The 19,916-nt window shown below is 65.4% G+C and overlaps 2 protein-coding genes across 3 annotated transcripts; one reads left to right on the top strand and one right to left on the bottom strand.

Moving 5' to 3' along the window:
* The first annotated feature begins 4,272 nt into the window (after nucleotides 1–4,272).
* LOC125345298 (NOTCH regulated ankyrin repeat protein) lies at nucleotides 4,273–5,031 on the top strand. Its single transcript, XM_048337518.1, has one exon. It carries the CDS (start codon nucleotides 4,296–4,298, stop codon nucleotides 4,638–4,640), a length of 345 nt encoding a protein of 114 aa, XP_048193475.1. The 5' UTR covers nucleotides 4,273–4,295; the 3' UTR covers nucleotides 4,641–5,031.
* An 11,488-nt stretch (nucleotides 5,032–16,519) lies between these two features.
* Nucleotides 16,520–19,832, bottom strand: LOC125345297 (torsin-4A-like). 2 transcript variants are annotated; one of them, XM_048337516.1, is made up of 3 exons: nucleotides 19,652–19,832; nucleotides 19,137–19,584; nucleotides 16,520–17,874 (listed from the first exon to the last, which is right to left on the bottom strand). In XM_048337516.1, exon 3 carries the CDS (start codon nucleotides 17,840–17,842, stop codon nucleotides 16,586–16,588), a length of 1,257 nt encoding a protein of 418 aa, XP_048193473.1. In that variant the 5' UTR covers nucleotides 17,843–17,874; nucleotides 19,137–19,584; nucleotides 19,652–19,832; the 3' UTR covers nucleotides 16,520–16,585. The 2 variants fall into 2 exon arrangements, with proteins under 2 accessions (XP_048193473.1, XP_048193474.1); XM_048337517.1 differs by having other exon boundaries at nucleotides 19,289–19,584.
* Between the last annotated feature and the right edge of the window lie 84 nt (nucleotides 19,833–19,916).

Below are 19,916 nucleotides of genomic sequence, written 5' to 3'. Positions count from 1 at the left end.
AGAAGTGGGGTGACTTTGTCCAAAGAAATGTCTTCTTCACCTGACTTATGCAACTGTAACCTCTCAGTATACCACCTTTATAATAACAATTTTAAAAACTTACAAAAAATTAGAAGTGCAAGTGGTAGAGTGCTAGCCTTGAGCAAAAAAAAGAAGAAGAAAGAAAAGCTGGGCGGGTGGGTGGGGGGCGGGGAGACTAAGAATGTGGCTCAGCGGTAGAGGGCTGGCCTAGCATGCATGAAGCCCTGGGTTCGATTCCTCAGCACCACATACACAGAAACAGCCGGAAGTGGCGCTGTGGCTCAAGTGGCAGAGTGCTAGCCTGGAGCAAAAGGAAGCCAGGGACAGTGCTCAGGCCCTGAGTTCAAAGCCCCAGAACTGCTCCCCCCCCACTTGCAATAAAAAGAAAATGGAAAATGACAAGTGGTGTGGCTGTTTGTCTGCTTAGTACTTGAACAACACACCTAAGCCCCCTCCGCATGGTGGGAGCTTTCCAGACGGCGGTCCTCCGTCCTCCTCAGGCCCAGGCGTGCCCTGTGGGTACCTTCCTGTAACTCACCCACTGCCTCTGCCCTGGAGGAAGCTGAGGCCCCAGTAGCACTGCTGACTGCCCCAGGTCCTTTGAGGGTGCTGGTGCCAGACGGGGCAGGGAATCACAGAGATGGAGCAGAGGTGAGGGAGGAGGAGAGTCAGGAGAAGGCCTCCGGGGGGGCTTCCATAAGCACTCAGCCTGGGCTCCAGCTTGGTCTCCTTGTTCAGCCCCCAGGAACACGCCCCCCCCCCCCACATCCCTTTCCTCTGCTTCCTGGCCCAAGCGGAACCCAGCGCTGAGCGCAGCCGCGCTGATCTGGCTGAGGAGCCTCCAGGCAACGGGCACCCACAGCTCATGGAGGAGTGCCCACTGCAGCCCGCTCAGGGAGCACCTGCAGGCCCCAGAGACTCCCCCGTTCCGAAGCGAAGACCTCAGGCAACACCAAGCCTCCCTCTGCCACCCTCCCTGAGGTCCCCAGCCACAAAGAGCCAGTCATGCGCTGGAAGCTGCAGCCGGCCGCTTGGCCCCAGCAACCTGTCCAGGTTCCATTCCCAGAGCGGGAGAACAGGACTGAGAGATGGCAGAGTGGGGGGCTGGGGCCCCCTGCCCTGGCCTGTCGGGACCCAAGCACAGCACGAGGGCCAGCCCCATAGGCAGGCAAGGCCACAGAGGCCAGTGCCCTGGGCTCGGGATGGTGACCCAGCGACTGGGCAGCCACGGCAGCGGCCGGCCCGGGGCAGGAGTCTCCTCTCCTAACAGTGACCGTCTGCGGCAGTTCCTGCCGGCTCCTTCCCCTGCTCTGGCCAGTGCTGGCCGGGCCAGTGTTTGTTATTTGATTCCTCTTCTTGCTCAGCCCCTCTACCAGGTGTCTGGGCTGCTGGGAAGAAACACTCTCCTCTTTCCCACGCTCCCCGACACATTTTAATGAATTAGCTGGAAGCCCCTCCTCCCCTGCCCGCTGGCCGCCCTCCCCTGCTCAGTGCCTTTAAGGTGGCCGCAAGCTCAGCCCGGCTCTGGCCAGCTGCCCCGTCTGTGCTGTCCTTCCTCAGGCCCTCCTAGCTTGTCCCTGCTGCCTCACCCAGACTTCCCCAGACCGGATCCCAGAAAACTCGCCACTCTGCCCTGCACAAGCATTAGCCCCACAGCTGCCTGTGGCTGCCCTGGGAAGGAAGAGAGAAGGGAGTGCCTACGCAGAGAAGGGGTCCTCACTGTTGCCTTCTGGAGAGGCCGGCTGGTGGTCAGTGTGCCCTCAGACTGCCCGAGTCCAGCTTGGAGCCTCCCTAGGTCCCAGCCAAGGGTCACAGATTCAGAAGCTGGCCGCGCACTGGGTCACATATACAGCTGCCGGCACGCTGGAGCCCCACGCCGCCTGGCTGACCCCGAGAGGATGCCCTCCGCTCCCTCTCTCCCAGCAGCATCTGGAACAAATGTCCACCTTTTGTTTGTGTCCTTCAGTAAACACTTTGGTGTTGCTTGCTAGGAACCGGGGCCCCAGCGCCCCCACTCCCCAACCTCAAATTTGGCAGCTTCCGGGAGGAATTGGTGTCAGCGGAGCAAGTGGGAGCAAAACTGCCTTTCGTGGTCTCAGGGAAACAAGAGCCAACCAGGACTGAGAGCGGCCCCAGGGGGAGCCGGTGTGGGCCCCAGTCCTCACAGCACGGTGGTGGCATCCTGGCCATGCGGGTCTGACCCCCCGGCTCCTGACCCAGGGCAGTGACCTCGGTGTAGGCTCTCACCAGGACGGAATTGCCACATCATCCATGCCGTCCCACCCAGGGCTGGCTGAGCCAACCGGCCCTCGCCAGGACGGCCGCTGATTTCACGGCCCATGGAGGCCTGGGGTTCCCACACTTAGCTCACACAGGCCCCTTTGTCTGCCGCCTGCTGCGGGTGTGAGCAGCACTTTTCTCCCAGGCTTTGCTCAGGCTCAGCCGGAGCCCACCTGGGCAGGGGCCTGGCTGGGGACCTACTGGCTTTCCAGGGGCAGACCTGGGCTTCTGATATCGGAGTGTGTGTGTGTGGGGGGGGTGACTGGCAAAGATGCGGGCTGTAGATTATGTCCCCATTTGAGCCCCAGCAGGGAGAACCCATGGGGGGGGGCACCAAAAGCTGTTGGGATAAGCAGTGAAGCATGGGTGGGCTTGGGGTTACACAAGCAGAAGCAGATGTACTATGAATCTCAGAAGACAAGTGCGGGTCTGAAGCTGCATGCCGAGGGACTGGGGTTCCCAGGCCACCAGGAGGACCCCAGGGAAACGGGTCAGCCAGCGTCCGGCCTGAGTGAGGCCTTAGTCCCTGAGGCTTGCTCAGGTTCTCCTGCCAGTTTGGCAGTGCTCCCTCCAGAGCACAGGTAGGCAGGGTGGGGCACTACCCTCGTGGTAGTCGTGGGGTGGGGGAGGGGCTTTGTAGCAGCTACCTACCCGGGCACTGAGTCTGGGGACAGGAGCACCCCACACTAGGCCTGGCAGGGTGGTCTCCCGGCAGAGGCCTAGAGTTGCCGGCATGGATTCCCAGACGCACTTCAGAAGGAATCAAGCCCTGACGTGCCCTAGCCTCCTGCTCCCGGGAGTCTGAAGAATTCCTCCTTAATTTCCAGCCACCACAGGCTGCTGTAAACTGTAAATGGGGCCTGCCTCCCCAGCTAGCACCTCCCAGCCCGCTGTTGAGAGCCGGTCAATAAAAGGGGGGTTCCTGTTTAGAAATGAGTCATTTCAGCATTCCCTTCCATGGAGGTCCTTTCCCGGGCCCCACACCTGGGGCTGTGTACTCAACCCGGCTCCTGTGCAGCTGGGGCCCCGGCGCCCCGTTCACACCTGGGGCTGCGGGGGGCGGGGGGGGGATACGCGCCAGGCCCCGTGGTCCCTGGTTCCTGCCGATGGGAAGGCGACCCGCTCTCCACGGAGAACCCCAGGCTCATCCAGCTGGGCCGGAGCCCCCTCACACGGGCAATTCGGGACCCGGGCCGCTCCCCCAGGCCGCTTCCCCAGGCTCGCGGATCCCGCGCCAGGGCCCCTGCGGGCGGCGCGGGCCGGGCGGGGCCGGGCCGGCTGCCCCCGGAGCCCGGATTCCCTGGACGGCCAGGAAGGGAGTGGGCTGGAGACGGCGGACAGAGGTGGCGGCCCCGAGCGAGCGGCCCCCGCGGCGCCGAGCGGGGACACCTGGGGCGGCGGGCCTCGCCGCCCGCCCGGCACCGCCCGGGACCCCGCGCCCCGGCCGCGGAGCGAGGCCGACCCGCCGAGCCGCCGAGGCCCCGCCCCCGAGCCGCCGAGGCCCCGCCCCCGAGCCGCCGAGGCCCCGCCCCCGAGCCGCCCGAGGCCCCCGCCCCCGGACGCCGGCGGCCCCGCCCCCCGCCCGGGCTCAGCCCAATGGCGGGCTCCGGGGGGGCGCGCGTCACGGGAGTCCATTGTTATGCAAATACACGGGTGCTAAAAAAGAGCCCGGGCGCGGCGGGCGACCCAGAACGGCGACGCTGGGGACGCGCGCGGGGGCCGCGGGGGAGCACGGGCCGAGCCCTCCGGGGACGGCGATCGGGCGCGTCGCGGGCTCCGGCCGCTCCCGACCCCTCCGCCCGCCCGCCCGCCCGCCCGCTCGCCTGGGCGCGGCTGAATGCGGCGGGGGCCCCCCGGCGGAGGCCCCCGGCCCGCAACGCCCGCAGCGCGCCGGGCTGGCGTGCGGGGCCCGGGGCCGCGGCGCCCTCCATGCGCCCGGGCGCGCCCCGAGCCCGCCGGGGGCCCGCGCTGAGGCCGCCCGGGCCGGCGGCAGCATGAGCCAGGCCGAGCTGTCCACCTGCTCGGCGCCGCCGACGCAGCGCATCTTCCAGGAGGCCGTGCGCAAAGGCAACACGCAGGAGCTGCAGACGCTGCTGCAGAACATGACCAACTGCGAGTTCAACGTGAACTCCTTCGGGCCCGAGGGCCAGACGGCGCTGCACCAGTCGGTCATCGACGGCAACCTGGAGCTGGTGAAGCTGCTGGTCAAGTTCGGCGCCGACATCCGCCTGGCCAACCGCGACGGCTGGAGCGCGCTGCACATCGCCGCGTTCGGCGGCCACCAGGACATCGTGCTGTATCTCATCACCAAGGCCAAGTACGCGGCCAGCGGCCGGTGATGCCCGCCGGGCCCGCGCCGGCCCGCGCCGGCCTCCCGACCCTTCCTGCCAACTACCTCGGTGCCCGCCTGGAGCCCGCGGCCACCGCGAGGACGGCCCGGCCCCGGAACCCGCCGCCGCCCCGGGCCCCGGCGCCTTCCCCCGGCCCCGGCCCTCCCACCGCCTCGCGGGGGGGCGGGGCGGGCTCGGCCGCTTTTGAAATCCGAGTCTCGCCACCGCGAGTTCGGAATCCCGAGATACCGGATCCTCCGCTTTCTCCCGACGGCGACCGGAGCGCGCTCGGGCGGCGGGCGCCCGCGGGGACCCCGCCCGGCTTCCGTCCGCCCCGCGGCCGGCGCGCGCGACGACGGCGCCGCCGCTCCGGGACCACCTACCCCTCCGGGGGCGCCTGTGCGCGGGGCGCCTGTGCGCGGGGCGCCTGTGCGCGGGGGCTGTCCGCGAGGGCTGGGGGGGGGGGGGGGCGCTCCGCCAGCCCCAAGCCTAGACACTTGAGTCTACCACGTCTTGGTTGCACTGAAAATACCGCCTAGCCCGACGGTTTCCCCACCGCTCCTCCCCTCTCCCCCTGCCCACCCCGCTCCCTCGACCCCACGCGAGTGCTGGAAGCCAGGCCGCTCCTCCCTCCCTCCCCCCCTCCTTCCCCCCCTCCCTCCCTCCCTCCTTCCCCCTCTCCCGTGCGAGGCCACCGGCTCCCGAGCGGGCTCCCGGGCTGGGACGCGGGGAGGAGAGGGCGGTACCCCTTCCCAGTGAGTTTAGTTAACAGTCGGTTGCACACTTTTTTAAAAAAGTAAATGGATTTGCCACGATTAAATGTCATAACATTTATGACAATATAAAATATTAACATATTTTAAGCCCAAGTTTTAGGTGTACTTTTTGAATCTTGGTTATAAACCAATTTTAAAGGGCGTTGTTTCCAGCGTTGTGAAGGCTGTGTGTACCCATATTTATATTTTTTTATAAAATACCTAGAAGGACTGAACCTCTCGTGCTGTTGCTCAGTGAGGGAGGGCCACGCGCCTCCCTTGGTCTCCCCCGCAGGGAAGGACCGGGCCTGGGGTGGGGGGGGGTGGGGGGGCGCTGGGGCCGGGGCCCCCCTGTTCCCTGAATGCAGTCCTTCCTGGTTTCTGTGGCTCCAATTTTCTATGCAACCCCACACCCCTTCTTGTTTTGATCCTGGGAAATAAAGGGAGGCTGAATTATTCAAATTTAAATGAGGTTTCCCCTTCATAGAAGTGCTGCTGACCCTGCGTGCAAAAATGGGGAGCACTTGAGGACACAGGTGGGTGGAGGCCTTTTGCAGGGCTGGTCATACATGGCCTCTTCTGCGGCCTTTTTAGGAAACAGTTGAGACTAGTTAGATGTGGAGACACTAGATGACAGTGGAACAAGCACAGATTACTCCAAGAGGAGTTCTGTATATTTTTTCTACATGCAAATGCCTTTTAATTATGTTAATTAATGTTAAGACTTCCTAGGCTCATGTCAAGCTGCATGGGTCGGAGTTGATGACTTACGTGCAGATGAAGTCTGCAGGACACTCCTGAGCGTACGATAGAGACTTGTAGCCAGCGTGAAAAATTTATAAATAAATTTTTCATTGGTCTTTTTTATATTAAAATAAAAGTTTGTTCATTCTTGGTCTTGGCAAAAGTCATAGATAGAAACCCTCTCCGGTGACTGGGCTGGTGGCAGTGTACTGTTGCCAACGCTACCTGCACAATGCTTGGCTTGTGTTTACCTAATGACAGAGCCCGGTAAATGGGCACCCCGCCTGCTCAACCGCCACATCCAAGCTGGCCCCAAACAGGACTGTGAGAAACCTGGGGCCTGGGCTGGGCAGCCTGTGTTAGGCACTGAGGGCCCCTAGAGCTGATGGCCGCAGCCCCTTTGGCTCCTGGCAAAACTGCCAGGATCTCCAAGTGGGAAGACCTAGGGGGAGCTCCTCCTGTTTCCCACCCACTGAACCTGGGTCCCCCGAGAGAACCAGGCCACACTTCTCCCCTCTCACCTACGGAGAAAAGGTTCCTTAGACTGGGGAAACATCACAGTTTCTCTGACCATGAGAGGCCCCTACAGGCAGGCCTGCAGCCAGCTACCCCAGGGCACAGAGCCCTCAGCCCCAAGAACGCAAGCTCAGGGTCCCTGTCCTGAGGTGAGTGAGCAATGTTTTGAGTCTACTGCGGGACCCCTTTTCCCTTTGGAGGAGGAAAAAAGCAGGGGCAACCTGCTGGGGGGGGGGGGTGGTGGGCAGTCCCGGGGAGGGGGGTGCAGGGAGAGGGCCATGATATCCTGAACAGTAGCCACCAGCAAAGAGATCGCAGAGAAAGGGCAGGAAAGCTGAGCTGCTAAGATAAAGTGAGGCCTTTCCTCCTGAGGTTCTCAGACCCCTGCAGGCTTCAGCCTCTCCTAGTCCCAGACTGCTGTCCCTCAGGCACGACCAGCCCTCCACCCTGCAAGGTCACATCTTCACCCCCACCTTCCACCTTCCACCTTCACCCCCACCACTGCCCGAGCCAGTCCTTAGGCCCTGGGTGGGTGCTACCATGCTAAAGACTGAGGGCAGGCGCTGGCCACCCCTCCCAGGCAGGATGAAGCAAGCCCACCTAGGTCAGCTAGAGGCTGCCCCACCAGGTGGACACAGAGGAGCTGCCACAAGAACCTGGACATGGCTGGGACCGGGCTGGGGCCACTGCACAGTGTGTTTCAGCTGCTGTCACATCTGCCCTGCACACTTCTAGGACATGAAGGACCTCAAGCGTGGAAACCAGTTACCAAGCAGGCATGAGGGGTGACACCCTCTCGCCCGTGTGGGGGGTTAAATCCTCGCACCTGTGCATGGGGGTGACGTCCTCTCACCTGGGGGAGGCTGGTGTCCTCTCACCTGTGTGTGTGTGGGGTGATGTCATCTCACCTGGGGAAGGCTGTGTCCTTTCACCTGTGAAGGGTGACATCCTCTCACCTGTGTGTGGGGGCTAAATCCTCGCACCTGTGGGGGGAGCTGATGTCCTCTCCACCCTGTGTGACCTGTGGGGGGGTGGCATCCTCTCACCTGTGTGTGTGGAGGGGCTGACATCCTTTCACCTATGGGGGGGGAGCGTCATCCTCTCACCTGTGCGTGTGTGGGTTAAATCCTTGCACCTGTGGGGGGAGCTGATGTCCTCTCACCTGTGGGGGAGCGTGAATCATCTTACCTGGGGGGGTGCTGACATCCTCTCACCAAGGAGAAGTCCAGGGCTTCCCAGCACATTGAATTCTTTCTTCTGAAACACATTTGAAGAGAGCCTTGGCTGGATTCCCCACTCGCAGTCTTCTGGAGGAGGGCTGAGGTGGAGCCCCGACGGGCCCTGCTGTCTTCTCAAGTGCTGCTCTGTCGTCTTCCCTGGCATGCAGGGGACTAGGCCACAGCGGGGACACTTGAAAGCCACGGCGCCCTTCCCCCTGGAGAGGGCCCAGGTGTGCGGAGGCCAGGACAGGCTGCCAGGGCAAAGCCTGAGATCTTCCCCAGCCTCGCAGCGCACGGGAACCATGGGCAGCTGGGCAGTGTCCCCCAGAGAGCGGCTTGGTGGCCAGTAGGCTGGCTGAACAGGGGTGGCCCCAACTATCAGCCGATCCAGGCCGATGGAGTCCTCTGGGCAGCCTCCTCCTGGCCAAGTCCTCACCTGCCCGGCGGTCCAGATCTGCACGTGCGTACCTGGCCAGAAAGCCACGAGGACAGGAGGAAGCTGCAGGCAGGAGGCACCAGGAGGGAGGCCAGGGCCTGCCCCCTGCCTTCTTCCAGATGCTGTGCCCAGTCCTCCTGTCCATCTGTCCCCTGCCCCTGACTGCACTCAGGAGGGTTTACCACTGGTGAGCCAGGAGGAGTGGTACACAGAGGCAGCAGGCGGGGGCCAGGAAAGGATGGTGGGACCCAAGCCAGGGAAGAGGGAAGGGCGTGCGTGGCAGACTGTCCCCTCCCCCCCCCAGGCAAGGAGAGGAGGTGGGAAGTGTGCGCCTGAGATGGGGGGTGCAAAGGCAGTGCGCACAGACCGGGGCTGGAGAGGCGGCGTGCCCGCAAGGCTGGAGACCGCCCCCCTCCGGCCCGGGAGGCAGCAGCAGTGGGGAGGGGGCCGTGTCCCTGGCCTCCGGGTCTCGGCGTTGGGGGCCTCCAGGGACAGGAAGGGCGGCCCCACCCTGGGGGCCGGGGCAAACAAAGCCCAGGGCACGAGGGTGCGGGCCGCAGGCGGGGCGGCCGAGGTCGGGGGGCCTCCACCCCCGCGCCGAGGCCCCGCCAGGCCGTCGGGCCGGGTCCGCGCGGCCGCCCTCCCGCCTCCCTTCTTCCGCTCGGGCATCCCTCCGCCCCCCACCGCCACCGGTGTCGGCCCCGCCGTCTTCTCGGTGCAGGCGCGGGGCCTCTGCCCGCTCCGTGGTCAGCCCGGCCAGCAGCGGCCACGTGAATGAGGAGCCGGCGGGGAGCGGGCCGGGCCCGGGGCGGACCCGGAGGGCGGGGAGCGGGCCGGGCCGGGGGCGGACCCGGAGGGCGGGGAGCGGGCCGGGCCGGACCCGGAGGGCGGGGAGCGGGCCGGGCCCGGGGCGGACCCGGAGGGCGGGGAGCGGGCCGGGCCCGGGGCGGACCCGGAGGGCGGGGAGCGGGCCGGGTCAGGACCCGGAGGGCGGGGAGCGGGCCGGGTCAGGACCCGGAGGGCGGGGAGCGGGCCGGGTCAGGACCCGGACCCAGGGCCGCGCGCACCCAGGCCCAGGCCTAGCTGTTCTGGTGAACGGGGGCCTCGGCTCGACGGCCCCCGCCCCGCCCAGGGCCGCACCCCGCCAGAGAGCCCCCCCCGCCCCAGAGCCCCCGCCCCAGAGCCCCCCAACACCCCCCACCCCGCCCCGGCGCCCCCCACCCGCCCCAGCGCCCCCGCCCCGGCGCCCCCCACCCGCCCCGGCGCCCCCCGCCCGCCCCGGCGCCCCCCCAACGCCCCCACCCCGCCCCGGCGCCCCCCGCCCGCCCCAACGCCCCCACCCCGCCCCGGCGCCCCCCGCCCCGCCCCGGCGCCCCCCGCCCGCCCCGGCGCCCCCCGCCCCGCCCCGGCGCCCCCGCCCGCCCCAGCGCCCCCGCCCCGGCGCCCCCCACCCCGCCCCGGCGCCCCCCGCACCGCCCCGGCGCCCCCCGCCCGCCCCGGCGCCCCCCGCCCCGCCCCGGCGCCCCCCGCCCGCCCCGGCGCCCCCCGCCCCGCCCCGGCGCCCCCCGCCCGCCCCGGCGCCCCCCGCCCCGCCCCGGCGCCCCCCGCCTGCCCCGGCGCCCCCGCCCCGGCGCCCGGCGCGGGCCGCGAGGGGGCGCGGGGCTGAGCTCCGCGCGGAGTCGAGCTGTCGTCTGCCCGGATCACGGCCGGGTCTGCGCCTCCCTCGTCCACGTCCGCCAGGAGCGGCCACGCGGGGGACTCCACGGCGCCCCACGCAACCGGCGGAGGCCGCTCCGACCCCGCAGCGGTGGGGACCCGGCCCACGCCGGAGCTCGGAACCCCGGCTCCCCGCCACGGGGCCCGGCGAGGACTCGGTGACCTCGGAGCCCTGGTCTCGGCCTCCTCCTCCCAGGCCCCGGCGCGGCTGTGCTGCCCCCCTGTGGCCGTCCCGGGCCCTGCCCTCCCCCTGCCCCTGCCCCGTCCTCCTCCTCCTCCCCTGTCTTCCCCTTGCCCTGTCCTCCCCCTGCCCCTCCCCGTGCCCCTCCCCTGTCCTCCCCCTCTCCTGCCCTGTCCTCCTCCTCCCCTGTCCTCCCCCTGCCCCTCTCCTATCCTCCCCATGCCTCTCCCCTGTCCTCCTCCTCTCCTGCCCCGTCCTCCTCCCCTGTCTTTCCCCCTGCCCTGTCCCCCCTGCCCTGTCCTCCCCCTTGCCCTGTCCTCCCCCTCTCCTGCCCTGTCCTCCTCCTCCTCCCGTCTTCCTTCTCCCCTGTCCTCCCCCTCCCCTGTCCTCCCCTTGCCCTGTCTTCCCCTGCCCTGTCCTCCCCTGCCCCTCTCCTGCTTGACACACACCCCTCCCTGTGCCCATCCCCTGCCACCCACCCCCCTGCACTGCCCGCCCTGTGCCAGGGAGCCCCTCGGGGAGGGCAGGTGAGGAGCAGCTGAAGGACTTTGGTCACCACAGTGATGGAGTCTGGGCTGGGCAGGGCGGGGCCGCCGGGAGCCTGTGGAAGGACGGGGAGGGTTAGGGTGAAAGGAAAAGGCTGAAGAGCTGAGGCCCAGGACCGCCGAGGCCCGCTCTGCATGGCCAGCTCACACTGAAGCGGGGGCGGGGGGGCACGGGCCAGGAGGCAAAGGGAAAGCAGGGAAGACCTGCTGTGGTCCCCCCTGAGCGGCCTGAGACGGTGCAGCCGTCGGTGGGTGAGGGCAGCCCGGGCTGGGCCTGGAGGGGCCCGGATGCCAGCAGGGGGCTGTGGGCAGGACGCAGAGGACACAGCAGGCCCGTGGGCGCACGGGGGCTCCCGGCTTCCACACTTGGCACTGATGGGGCAGGGAAGGCACGGCGTGAGGGCCCAGCGCCGGACGATGGCCAGCAGGGCACGGAGGGGCCCTCTGTGGCCACGCTGCCACGGGCCACACAGCACACGGGCGCTGAACCATCAGGACAAGCCACAGACTTGAGTGTCTGCCTAGGAGGCTGGACGCCCTGAGTTCAAAGCAAAAGATTCTTTTCCATGTTAACTGATGTTGGGATAAAGTCTTTAGGTTTATTGTTCATATTCCTAAAATATTGCATAATTAACACACAATGAAATGTATACCTCATGATACATTCTGATAAACTTGATAGATCGTGAGAGACATTTATGCCCACATAACCAACACCACCATTAGAATGAGAATCTCCAAAAGCCATCCCCAGCAGGCGCCCGCGGCTCACGCCTGTCCACCCCAGCTACTCAGGAGGCGGAGATCCCAGGACTGCAGTTCAAAGCCAGCCAGCCAGGGAAGTCCTTAAGACTGTCTCCAACTCACAACCAGAAAACTGGAAGTGGTGCTATGCCTCAAGTTGTAGAGCTCTAACCTTGAGCTGAAGAACTCAAGGACAGGGCTCAGGCCCAGAGTTCAAGCCCCACCATGGACCTAAAAAACTTAAGTGAGATAATAAACCAGTTCAACAAGGCAGCAGGGGGCTGGGAATGTGGCTTAGTGCGAGAGCGCTTGCCTAGCATGCATGAAGCCCCAGGTTCAATTCCTCAGCACCATATAAACAGAAAAAGCTAGAAGTGGTGCTGTGGCTTAAGTGGTAGAGTGCTTGCCTTGAGCAAAAAGAAGCCAGGGACAGTGCCCAGGCCCTGGAGTTCGAGCCCCAGAACTGCCAACAAAGAGAGAAGAAAAGAAAACAGGGCAGCAGGATACAAGTACGCAACATGGGCCTAGGCGCTGTCCCTGAGCTTCTTTTGCTCAAGGTTAGTATTCTACCACTTGAGCCACAGCACCACCTCTGGCCTGAGGAATCAAACCCAGGGCTTCATGAATGCTAGGCAAGCACTCTACCACTAAGCCACATTTCCAGCCCCTCCTCCTCCTCCTCCTCCTCTTCTTTTTCTTCTTCTTTGATGAGGGAGGCACTAGTAGAGTTTGAACTCAGAACCCTGAGTTTTCAGGGCTTGCTTGCTTACCTGGCACTCTACCACTTAAACCATACATCCAACCTAGGTTTTGTTTTTGTTTTTGTTTTTGTTTTTGCAATAGCAAGGCAAGACTATTCAAGCAGGGCCGCAGCCCAGGCCTTGTCCTACCCGACACAGCGGAGGTTAGGAGGCAGCCTCAAGCTGCGATTACACAGGGCTTATAAAGGCAAAAAACAAAGTTACAACAATCAGGTGTTCGAGCAAGCAAGATTAGGACACAGGTACAAATCTGATTGGCTCAGGGTTCAAGGCATTTTAGGGGTGGTTAGAGTTAAGCATTCCCAGGTGGTTAGAGTTCTTGACCAGCTGGGCCCTAATAAGCTTGCCATTCCCCCCCTTCATTCCCCCCTTCTGATAGGTAACTCGAGAACCAATCGTGGTTCTCCTTGCTTATTAGTTTGATTCTGACTGAGAATCGGTAGGGATAGATTGGTATTGTGCCCGCAGTACCATAAGTTGTGGTGGCGCTTTACTCAGTTGGTAGCGGGTGAGGCTCAGGAGGAGGTCCAGTCTCATAAAGGGCCTTTAGCTTGAGCCAGATCTCTTGGTGGACCTGCTATAGGGCTCTGAGGGGGCGATAAGAGCCCACAACAAATGCGGTTACAAGCTAGGAATAACATTTAGGTGACATCACACAAGTCCCTTAGCCCTGCAGATACAGATAAACATAGTTTTACACCAAAGCCCCAATTCTGACCCTATTTATATTATAGCCAATATGATTACATACCAACTTTACTCATGTGCTCTAATTTTAAGACATACTGATACCATTTGTTACATACTCACTTTCTAGGGATTGTCTTTCTCACCTTTAACATGCCAAAACCTTTTAATCTAAAGGAAACATTTTTCTCTCTCTAAAGTCTTTCCTTATACAGTTTTATAATCTGTGTCTTATAAAATTGAACATATCCCCACTCACACCATCTTCTACTTCCTCACACCATCAGTGACCTACTGGAACGTTCTGTGACAATTTACTTTTTAAATCCCTTTCTTATCCAGAGGAAACCCTTTCTCTATCCCTTTCTCCAAGGCTTTCTATACTAACCTTCCTCTTTACATTTCCTGGGGCTTCTTTGCTGCTAGAGTTTTAAACTGTCTACATTTTCCGGTTTATCTCAACTACATCAAGGCAATTTACTGTGACTCCACGCACAGGCTGTTGGGGAAAACAAAAATGGGGCAACGGTCAGTCCAATGGGACTGCTGCTCCTAAGAAGCCAGACCAGAGCCAACTATCATAAGCCAACTATTCTATATCTATATTCTATATCATGAGCCAACTATTCTAGAGTAGATTTCTCCAGTTTCCAGTTCCTCCAAGTGCCTACGGTTGGCCAGTGGCATCTGCAAGATCCACCCCTAGGAGGGCTCCATGAAGATGCCCCCAGCAGCTTAAATCTCTGTCCAGTTACCTTGGTACCCGGCACACCTGATGGCAGTTACCTCCCTCTCTTCTCTGAGGTCACACCCTAATCCATCTGGACACATTTTAATACTCTTGGACATACCTCCACCCCAGGCATTGCCTGGAAGTGGCTCTCCAGCCTGTCATACATGCTTTGAATTTAGGAGCAAGCCAGTCTGCTTGAAAATTTCTTACAATAAGTTTTAGCAGATCCAAAACACTTTCCAGCAGAAATCAGCTGCGTGTGATAAAAGTCTCATCTGAAGATGTAGATTCTTCCAGATGACTGTTAGACTGTCCTTGATCCTCACTCAAATGCAATGGGCAGGGGCCATGGTGGTGTCAGGCAGCAGTGGCTCCCAGTGGTTCCAGTAGAATGTCACACCTTCTGGGTTACCTGGAACTTGTTAAGGGCCAGTATTAGATCTTCACCATCTTTTAGGAATCACCTGTCCTCTGTGGGCTTGCTGGAAATTGTTACAAAGAACCTACAAGGAAACTTCAGAGTCTGGGGTCTCGGGGGTCTCTGGGGCTATCCCGGACGAAACCCCAAATGTTATGCCAAGTCACGAAACTACCACCAAGTAGACCACCGAGACTCAGACATTCCGAAATGCAATAGCAAGGCAAGACTTTATTCAAGCGGGGCCGCGGCCCGTGCCTTGTCCTACCCACCGACACAGCGGAGGTTAGGAGGCAGCCCAACCTAGGTTTTTGATAGTTATTTTGAAGATGGAGTCTGGCAGTTCTTTCTGTCTGGGCTGACTTTAAAACTGCAGCCCTCCTGATCTCGATCTTCTGAGTAGCTGGAACTGCAGGTATGCCCAGCAACTCATGGGTTACTTTTTGAGATACGCTCTTCCTGCTAGAAAGAGGGAAGGAAGGAAAAAGGAAAAAAATATATAGATGATAGATAGATAGATGATAGGTTTATTAGCCACACTGGAATCTTGGATTTCGAATCCTCATGATCGTTAAGCAGGTGTTCTACCACTTGAGCCATACCTCTGGCCCTTTTCTGCCTTGGTTACTTTTGGAATAGGATCTTCAGTTTATACTCTGGCTGGCCTAGACCATGATCTTCCCATTTATATTTCCTGTGTATCTGGGATGCCAGGTGTGCAATCCCACATTTGTTACTGGTTAAGATGGGGTCTCCAAGGCCTTGAACGGAGCCCTTCCTGATCTCCATCACCTGAACAGCTAGGGTTACAGGCAAGAGCCACTAGCGCCCAGCTGAGCTGTGAAACTCATGTAGCCTTTGGCCCTCCATCAGCTTGCATTTCTGTACCATTTCCCTGCTCAGCATTTCTATACTACTGAAGAATAAAATAACTAGTTCATATGGATTATTAAAATGGAGGCTTGGAGGGAAACTGATGAATCCACCACTGGAGGGAAAGATTCAGCGTCCCTTTCTCCACCACTACTAGGTCAAGCAGAGGAAAACTCAAAACAAGACAGTACATTGTCTGATTGGAGGTGGTTTATTCACAAGCATGAAGCAACCTGTCCACAGGGCTGAGTGCACACACCTCTTACAGGAACTGCCCTCCCTGTGTTCGTGTAGGAATAAATAGAATTCTTTCCATACTGGTTTGGGTTTCTGGATCCAAGTAGATGCCTGGTAGGTGGCCCTGGTGAGGGGAAGAACCAGGTCCTGTCTGGCTGGACAGGTGACACTTCAAGGTGGGTCCTCTCTGCTAGGGTAAGAGGCCTGGGGCCACCCCCACCCCCACCTTCAGGCTTGCCAACACACATCCCTCCCCCAGAGGGACCGCCACACTGGGGCTCAGGAGGCAGACACCCAGTACGGGGCCTAGGCCCTGCGCCCGCCCCAGCTCCTCACCCTGCACTGCCCAGGGGCCCCCGGGGCTCCGCACCTCCCTGCAACCCACCCCCCTCTGGGCTTCAGTAGGCCTGGGAGCAGGAGGGAGCCTGGGGTCGACCTGGGCAGGCCCCGACTCCCTCCCCTGCGGTGCTGGGTTCAGCAGCTCCTCCTCCCGACACGAGGGGCACCTCTCGAGCCTCAGCTCACCGACGAGTAGCAGGCCCCACAATGGCGCGTGGGCCTCGGGAGGCCCCGGACCTGCTGCGGAAGCCAGCGCCTCCGGAGGGGGGTCGGCTGCTCACTCGGGGGGCGTCCTGGGTACCGGTCCTCTCCCAGAGAGCCTTCCATCTCGGCCCCAGACCCCGCCTCCGGTGTGGGGCCGACACCGCGGTCGTCCCGGCGCCACCGGCTACCCCGCGCGCCCCGGCCGGCCCGGGCGGGTGCGGAGCCGGGCGCCGCCAGACGGCAGCACTGAGGCGGCCCGAGGCCAAGGCGCCGGGAGCCCGCGGCCGCCCCGCCGTCCAGGGAAGAGCGGGCGCGGGGCCCGGCCCGCCCGCGGAGGAGCTGGGGAGGACACGGGCCGCCGGTCACGGCGGGGGCCCGACGGCGACCCTGCCGCGGAGCAGGGGCTCCCCGCTCGGGACACGGGGAGCCGGGGCGAGGCTCCCGGCCTGGGAGAGCCGGCTCCAGGGCGGTGCCGCAGGGCGGCTCCCCAGCTCAGGGCCCCGCAGGGGCTTCAGAGGCGAGGGGTCCGCTTGGGCCCGCCCCGCCCCGGTCACCTGAGTGTCCCCCCCCCCCGCTTTCCTGGGGGCTCCGGGGTTCCCCAGCGGGCCCGAGGTCGCACGGGGCTGAGGGGGAACCCGTCACGCGCGGAGACCTGCCGGGGGCGGCACCCGCGCCCTGGGCGCAGCCTGCGCACCGGGCACCGGCGGAGCCAGCGCGGGGAGACGCGGGCGGCGCGCGGGGGAGGGGAGAGCCCCGCGCCGGGCCGCCGGGCCGCCGGGCCGCTCCCGGGCTCCCTGGCCCGGGGGGCCCCGAGGACGAGCGCCGACCCCCGACCCGGGCCCGGGCTACAGCAGGTTCACGGCGGCCACCACGGGCTCGCAGCCCGTGACCGCGAACTCGCGGCCGGCCACGCGGTAGTAGCTGAGCTGCGCGGCGAGGCGCTCGGCGCGGGCCCGGTCCGGGAAGAAGCCCTCGCCGGCCATCTCCTCCTGGAAGCAGCTGACCACATCCTGCCGGTCGAGCAGCAGGAAGGGCACGATGGCCGCCGCGTGCCACAGCGGGTGCTCGCGGGCCAGGCGCGCGCGGAGCCGGGCGCGCAGCTCCGCCTCGGCCGGCGCGGCGGGGCCGGGGCCGGGGCCGGGGCCGGGGCCGGGGCCGGGCGGCGGCGCGCGGGAGGCGTTGCGCGGCGCGCGGGAGGCCTGGTGCAGCGCGAAGCGCGTGACCTCGGCCGCGCCCGCGCCGCTGAGCAGCACGTAGATGGCGTTGCGGAAGCGGTGCGGGCGCTGCGGCTGCACGAGGCCGTGCAGCTCGTCCAGCAGCGCGGGCGGCAGCCGCTCGGCGTCGTCCAGCACCAGCAGCGGCGTCCGCTCCGCGGCCTCGGCCCGCGCCACCACGTCGGCCACGCGGCGCGCCAGGTCCCGGCGGCAGCGCGGCGCGGCGCGCGGCTCGGGGCAGTGGTGGCGCGCGTGGTACACGAGCACGGGCGCCCCGCCGGGCACGGCGCGGAAGTGGCGCGCCAGCAGGCGGCCCGCCAGGCTCTTGCCCACGCCGCGGGGCCCGAGCAGCGCCAGCAGGAGCGGGCGGCCGTGCGCGTGCGTGGCCAGGTAGTCCCGCAGCAGCGCCACGAGGCGGCCCACGGCGGCCGGCTGGCCGAACACGGCGCCCCGCAGCGCCTTCTCCAGCCCGTCCAGGTCGTAGCGCAGCGCGTTGTCGTCCAGGTTCTCGATGGCGTTGAGCACCTGGAAGCCCACGATGGCCACCAGCAGCCACAGGCAGCGCTGGGCGCGGCTCCGGCGCTCGGCGCGCGGCCGGGCCGGGCGGGAGGCCTCGGGGTAGAGCACCAGGCGGCTGCGCCGGCGCCGGCGGCGCGGGGCCCGCGAGGGCGGCGGCTCCCCCGGGCCGTCGAAAGTGAAGAACCGGGGCTCGGTGCGCGGGGCCGCGGGGCCGCAGCCGGGCCCGGACGCCCCGGGCCCCCGCAGGCGCCGCTGGCGCAGGAGGCACACGCGGCGGCGCAGGCGGAGCACGGCGCGCACGGGCGCCATCACGCCGGGGCCCCGGGCGCGGGGCGCCGCGGGCTCTGGGGCCGGCTGGCCGCGGTCCATGGCGCCGGAGCGCTCGGCTCGCAGGTCCCGCCCTACGACAGCAAGAGAAGAAGAATCTCCAGATCCCCGCTGCGGCCCGCCCGCGAGGGCCGGCGCCCCAAGCTTACAGGACCGCTCCCCGAGGGAGCGAGCGAGCGTGGGAGCGAGCCGCCCGGCCCGGCCCGGCCCGGCCCGGCCCGGCCCGGCCCGCCTCCCCCACCGCCCGGCCCGGCCCGCCTCCCCCACCGCCCGGCCCGGCCCGGCCCGGCCCGCCTCCCCCACCGCCCGGCCCGACCCCGCCTCCCCCACCGCCCGGCCCGACCCGCCTCCCCCACCGCCCGGCCCGGCCCGCCTCCCCCACCGCCCGGCCCGGCCCGCCTCCCCCACCGCCCGGCCCGGCCCGCCTCCCCCACCGCCCGGCCCGACCCGCCTCCCCCACCGCCCGGCCCGGCCCGCCTCCCCCACCGCCCGGCCCGGCCCGCCTCCCCCACCGCCCGGCCCGGCCCGGCCCGGCCCGCCTCCCCCACCGCCCGGCCCGGCCCGCCTCCCCCACCGCCCGGCCCGGCCCGCCTCCCCCACCGCCCGGCCCGGCCCGGCCCGGCCCGCCTCCCCCACCGCCCGGCCCGGCCCGCCTCCCCCACCGCCCGGCCCGGCCCGGCCCGGCCCGCCTCCCCCACCGCCCGGCCCGGCCCGCCTCCCCCACCGCCCGGCCCGACCCGCCTCCCCCACCGCCCGGCCCGGCCCGCCTCCCCCACCGCCCGGCCCGGCCCGCCTCCCCCACCGCCCGGCCCGGCCCGGCCCGGCCCGCCTCCCCCACCGCCCGGCCCGGCCCCGCCCCGCCGGCCCCGCCGACCAGGAAGCCGCCGCCGCCGCGCTCAGCCCCCATGCAAATCTCCCGGCCGGCCGGGCCCGGAGGAAGCGGCTGGGGGAAGGGGCGAGCTGTTTATCTGGCGGCCACTGGCTTCCTGGCCGAGGCGGCAGAGCCCCGGGCCCGCTGGCCTGGCCAAGGGTCCGGCCGGACACCGCACCCTGACCTCACCCGCGCCTGGGTTTGGGAACATCAGGGGAGGCCTCCGCACCCCCAGGAGTTGAGACTCCACCCGCTCGGGGACCGCTGGAGGTGGAAGTCCGCAGGAAAATGTGTGCTTCTGAGAACAGACTCCAGACCTGCCCCAGGGCCTCCCAGCCCTCCGGGCCCGCCTCGGGGAGCGAGCCCCTCCGCACAGTGAACTACCCAGCAGCAGCAGCGGGGAGCCCCAGGCCGGACAGGGTGGAGGCTGGCCTCAAACCCCCGGGCCCCAAGCCCACCCCCTACCTGCAGGCGCGTCAAGCTCCCCCAGCTCTGCCACCCGTGCCCAGGCCAGCTGGCCTGTGACTCAGGACGCAGGAAAAGCTATTCTCCCCGGGTGGGAGACGGGTGGGTCAGCGGCCTCTGAGCCCACTGAGGCCTGAAGACAGCAGCCACACCTGAAGGTCCAGGGGAAAACACGGAGCAGAGGAAGCTCTGGGAGGTTTCCGCTTTGATGCAGAGGAAGTGAGTCAGAGGTGAGGCGGGGCGGGACTTGAGCTGGACAGAGAGCAGCTCAGTGGAGGAGGCCTGGCTGGTCAGCCACAGCCCAGTTCCTCTCTCCAGATGTCCACCCACCCCTCAGCCGTCCAGCTGTCCAGCCGGTGAGGCTGGGCCGCCTCCCTGTTCCTTGCAGTTGGGCTCCTCCTCCAGGAGCCCTGGCGTCCCCTAGGACTGCCACTCCCCCATGCCCCCACTCCCCCACGCCCCCACTCCCCCACGCCCCCACTCCCCCACGCCCCCACGCCCCCATGCAGGGAAACGGGGGCTCCTAGCTGCATAAGGTAGAGCAACAGTTCTAGAGCTGGGGACAACACCCACTTGTAGGGAAAGGAGGAGCAAGTTTAGAAAGAACTTGGGCCAGTGGGGCTGGGAATGTGGCTTGCCTAGCATGCATGAAGTCCTGAGTTCGATTCCTCAGCACCACATATATAGAAAAAGCCAGAAATGGCGCCATGGCTCAAGTGGTAGAGTGCTAGCCTTGAGCAAAGAGGCCAGGGACAGTGCTCAGGTCGGGTTCAAGCTCCA

Source organism: Perognathus longimembris, unplaced genomic scaffold (genome assembly GCF_023159225.1).
Source record: "Perognathus longimembris pacificus isolate PPM17 unplaced genomic scaffold, ASM2315922v1 HiC_scaffold_5472, whole genome shotgun sequence".
NCBI classification, from domain to species: domain Eukaryota; kingdom Metazoa; phylum Chordata; class Mammalia; order Rodentia; family Heteromyidae; genus Perognathus; species Perognathus longimembris.
Note: the sequence above shows the minus strand (reverse complement) of the source record. Positions and strands in the feature narration are given on the sequence as shown.

What these genes read in the sequence shown, in the direction of transcription:
- LOC125345298 (XM_048337518.1), top strand. Translation starts at nt 4,296, where the DNA reads ATGAGCCAGGCCGAGCTGTCCACCTGCTCGGCGCCGCCGACGCAGCGC.
- LOC125345297 (XM_048337516.1), bottom strand. Translation starts at nt 17,842, where the DNA reads ATGGACCGCGGCCAGCCGGCCCCAGAGCCCGCGGCGCCCCGCGCCCGG.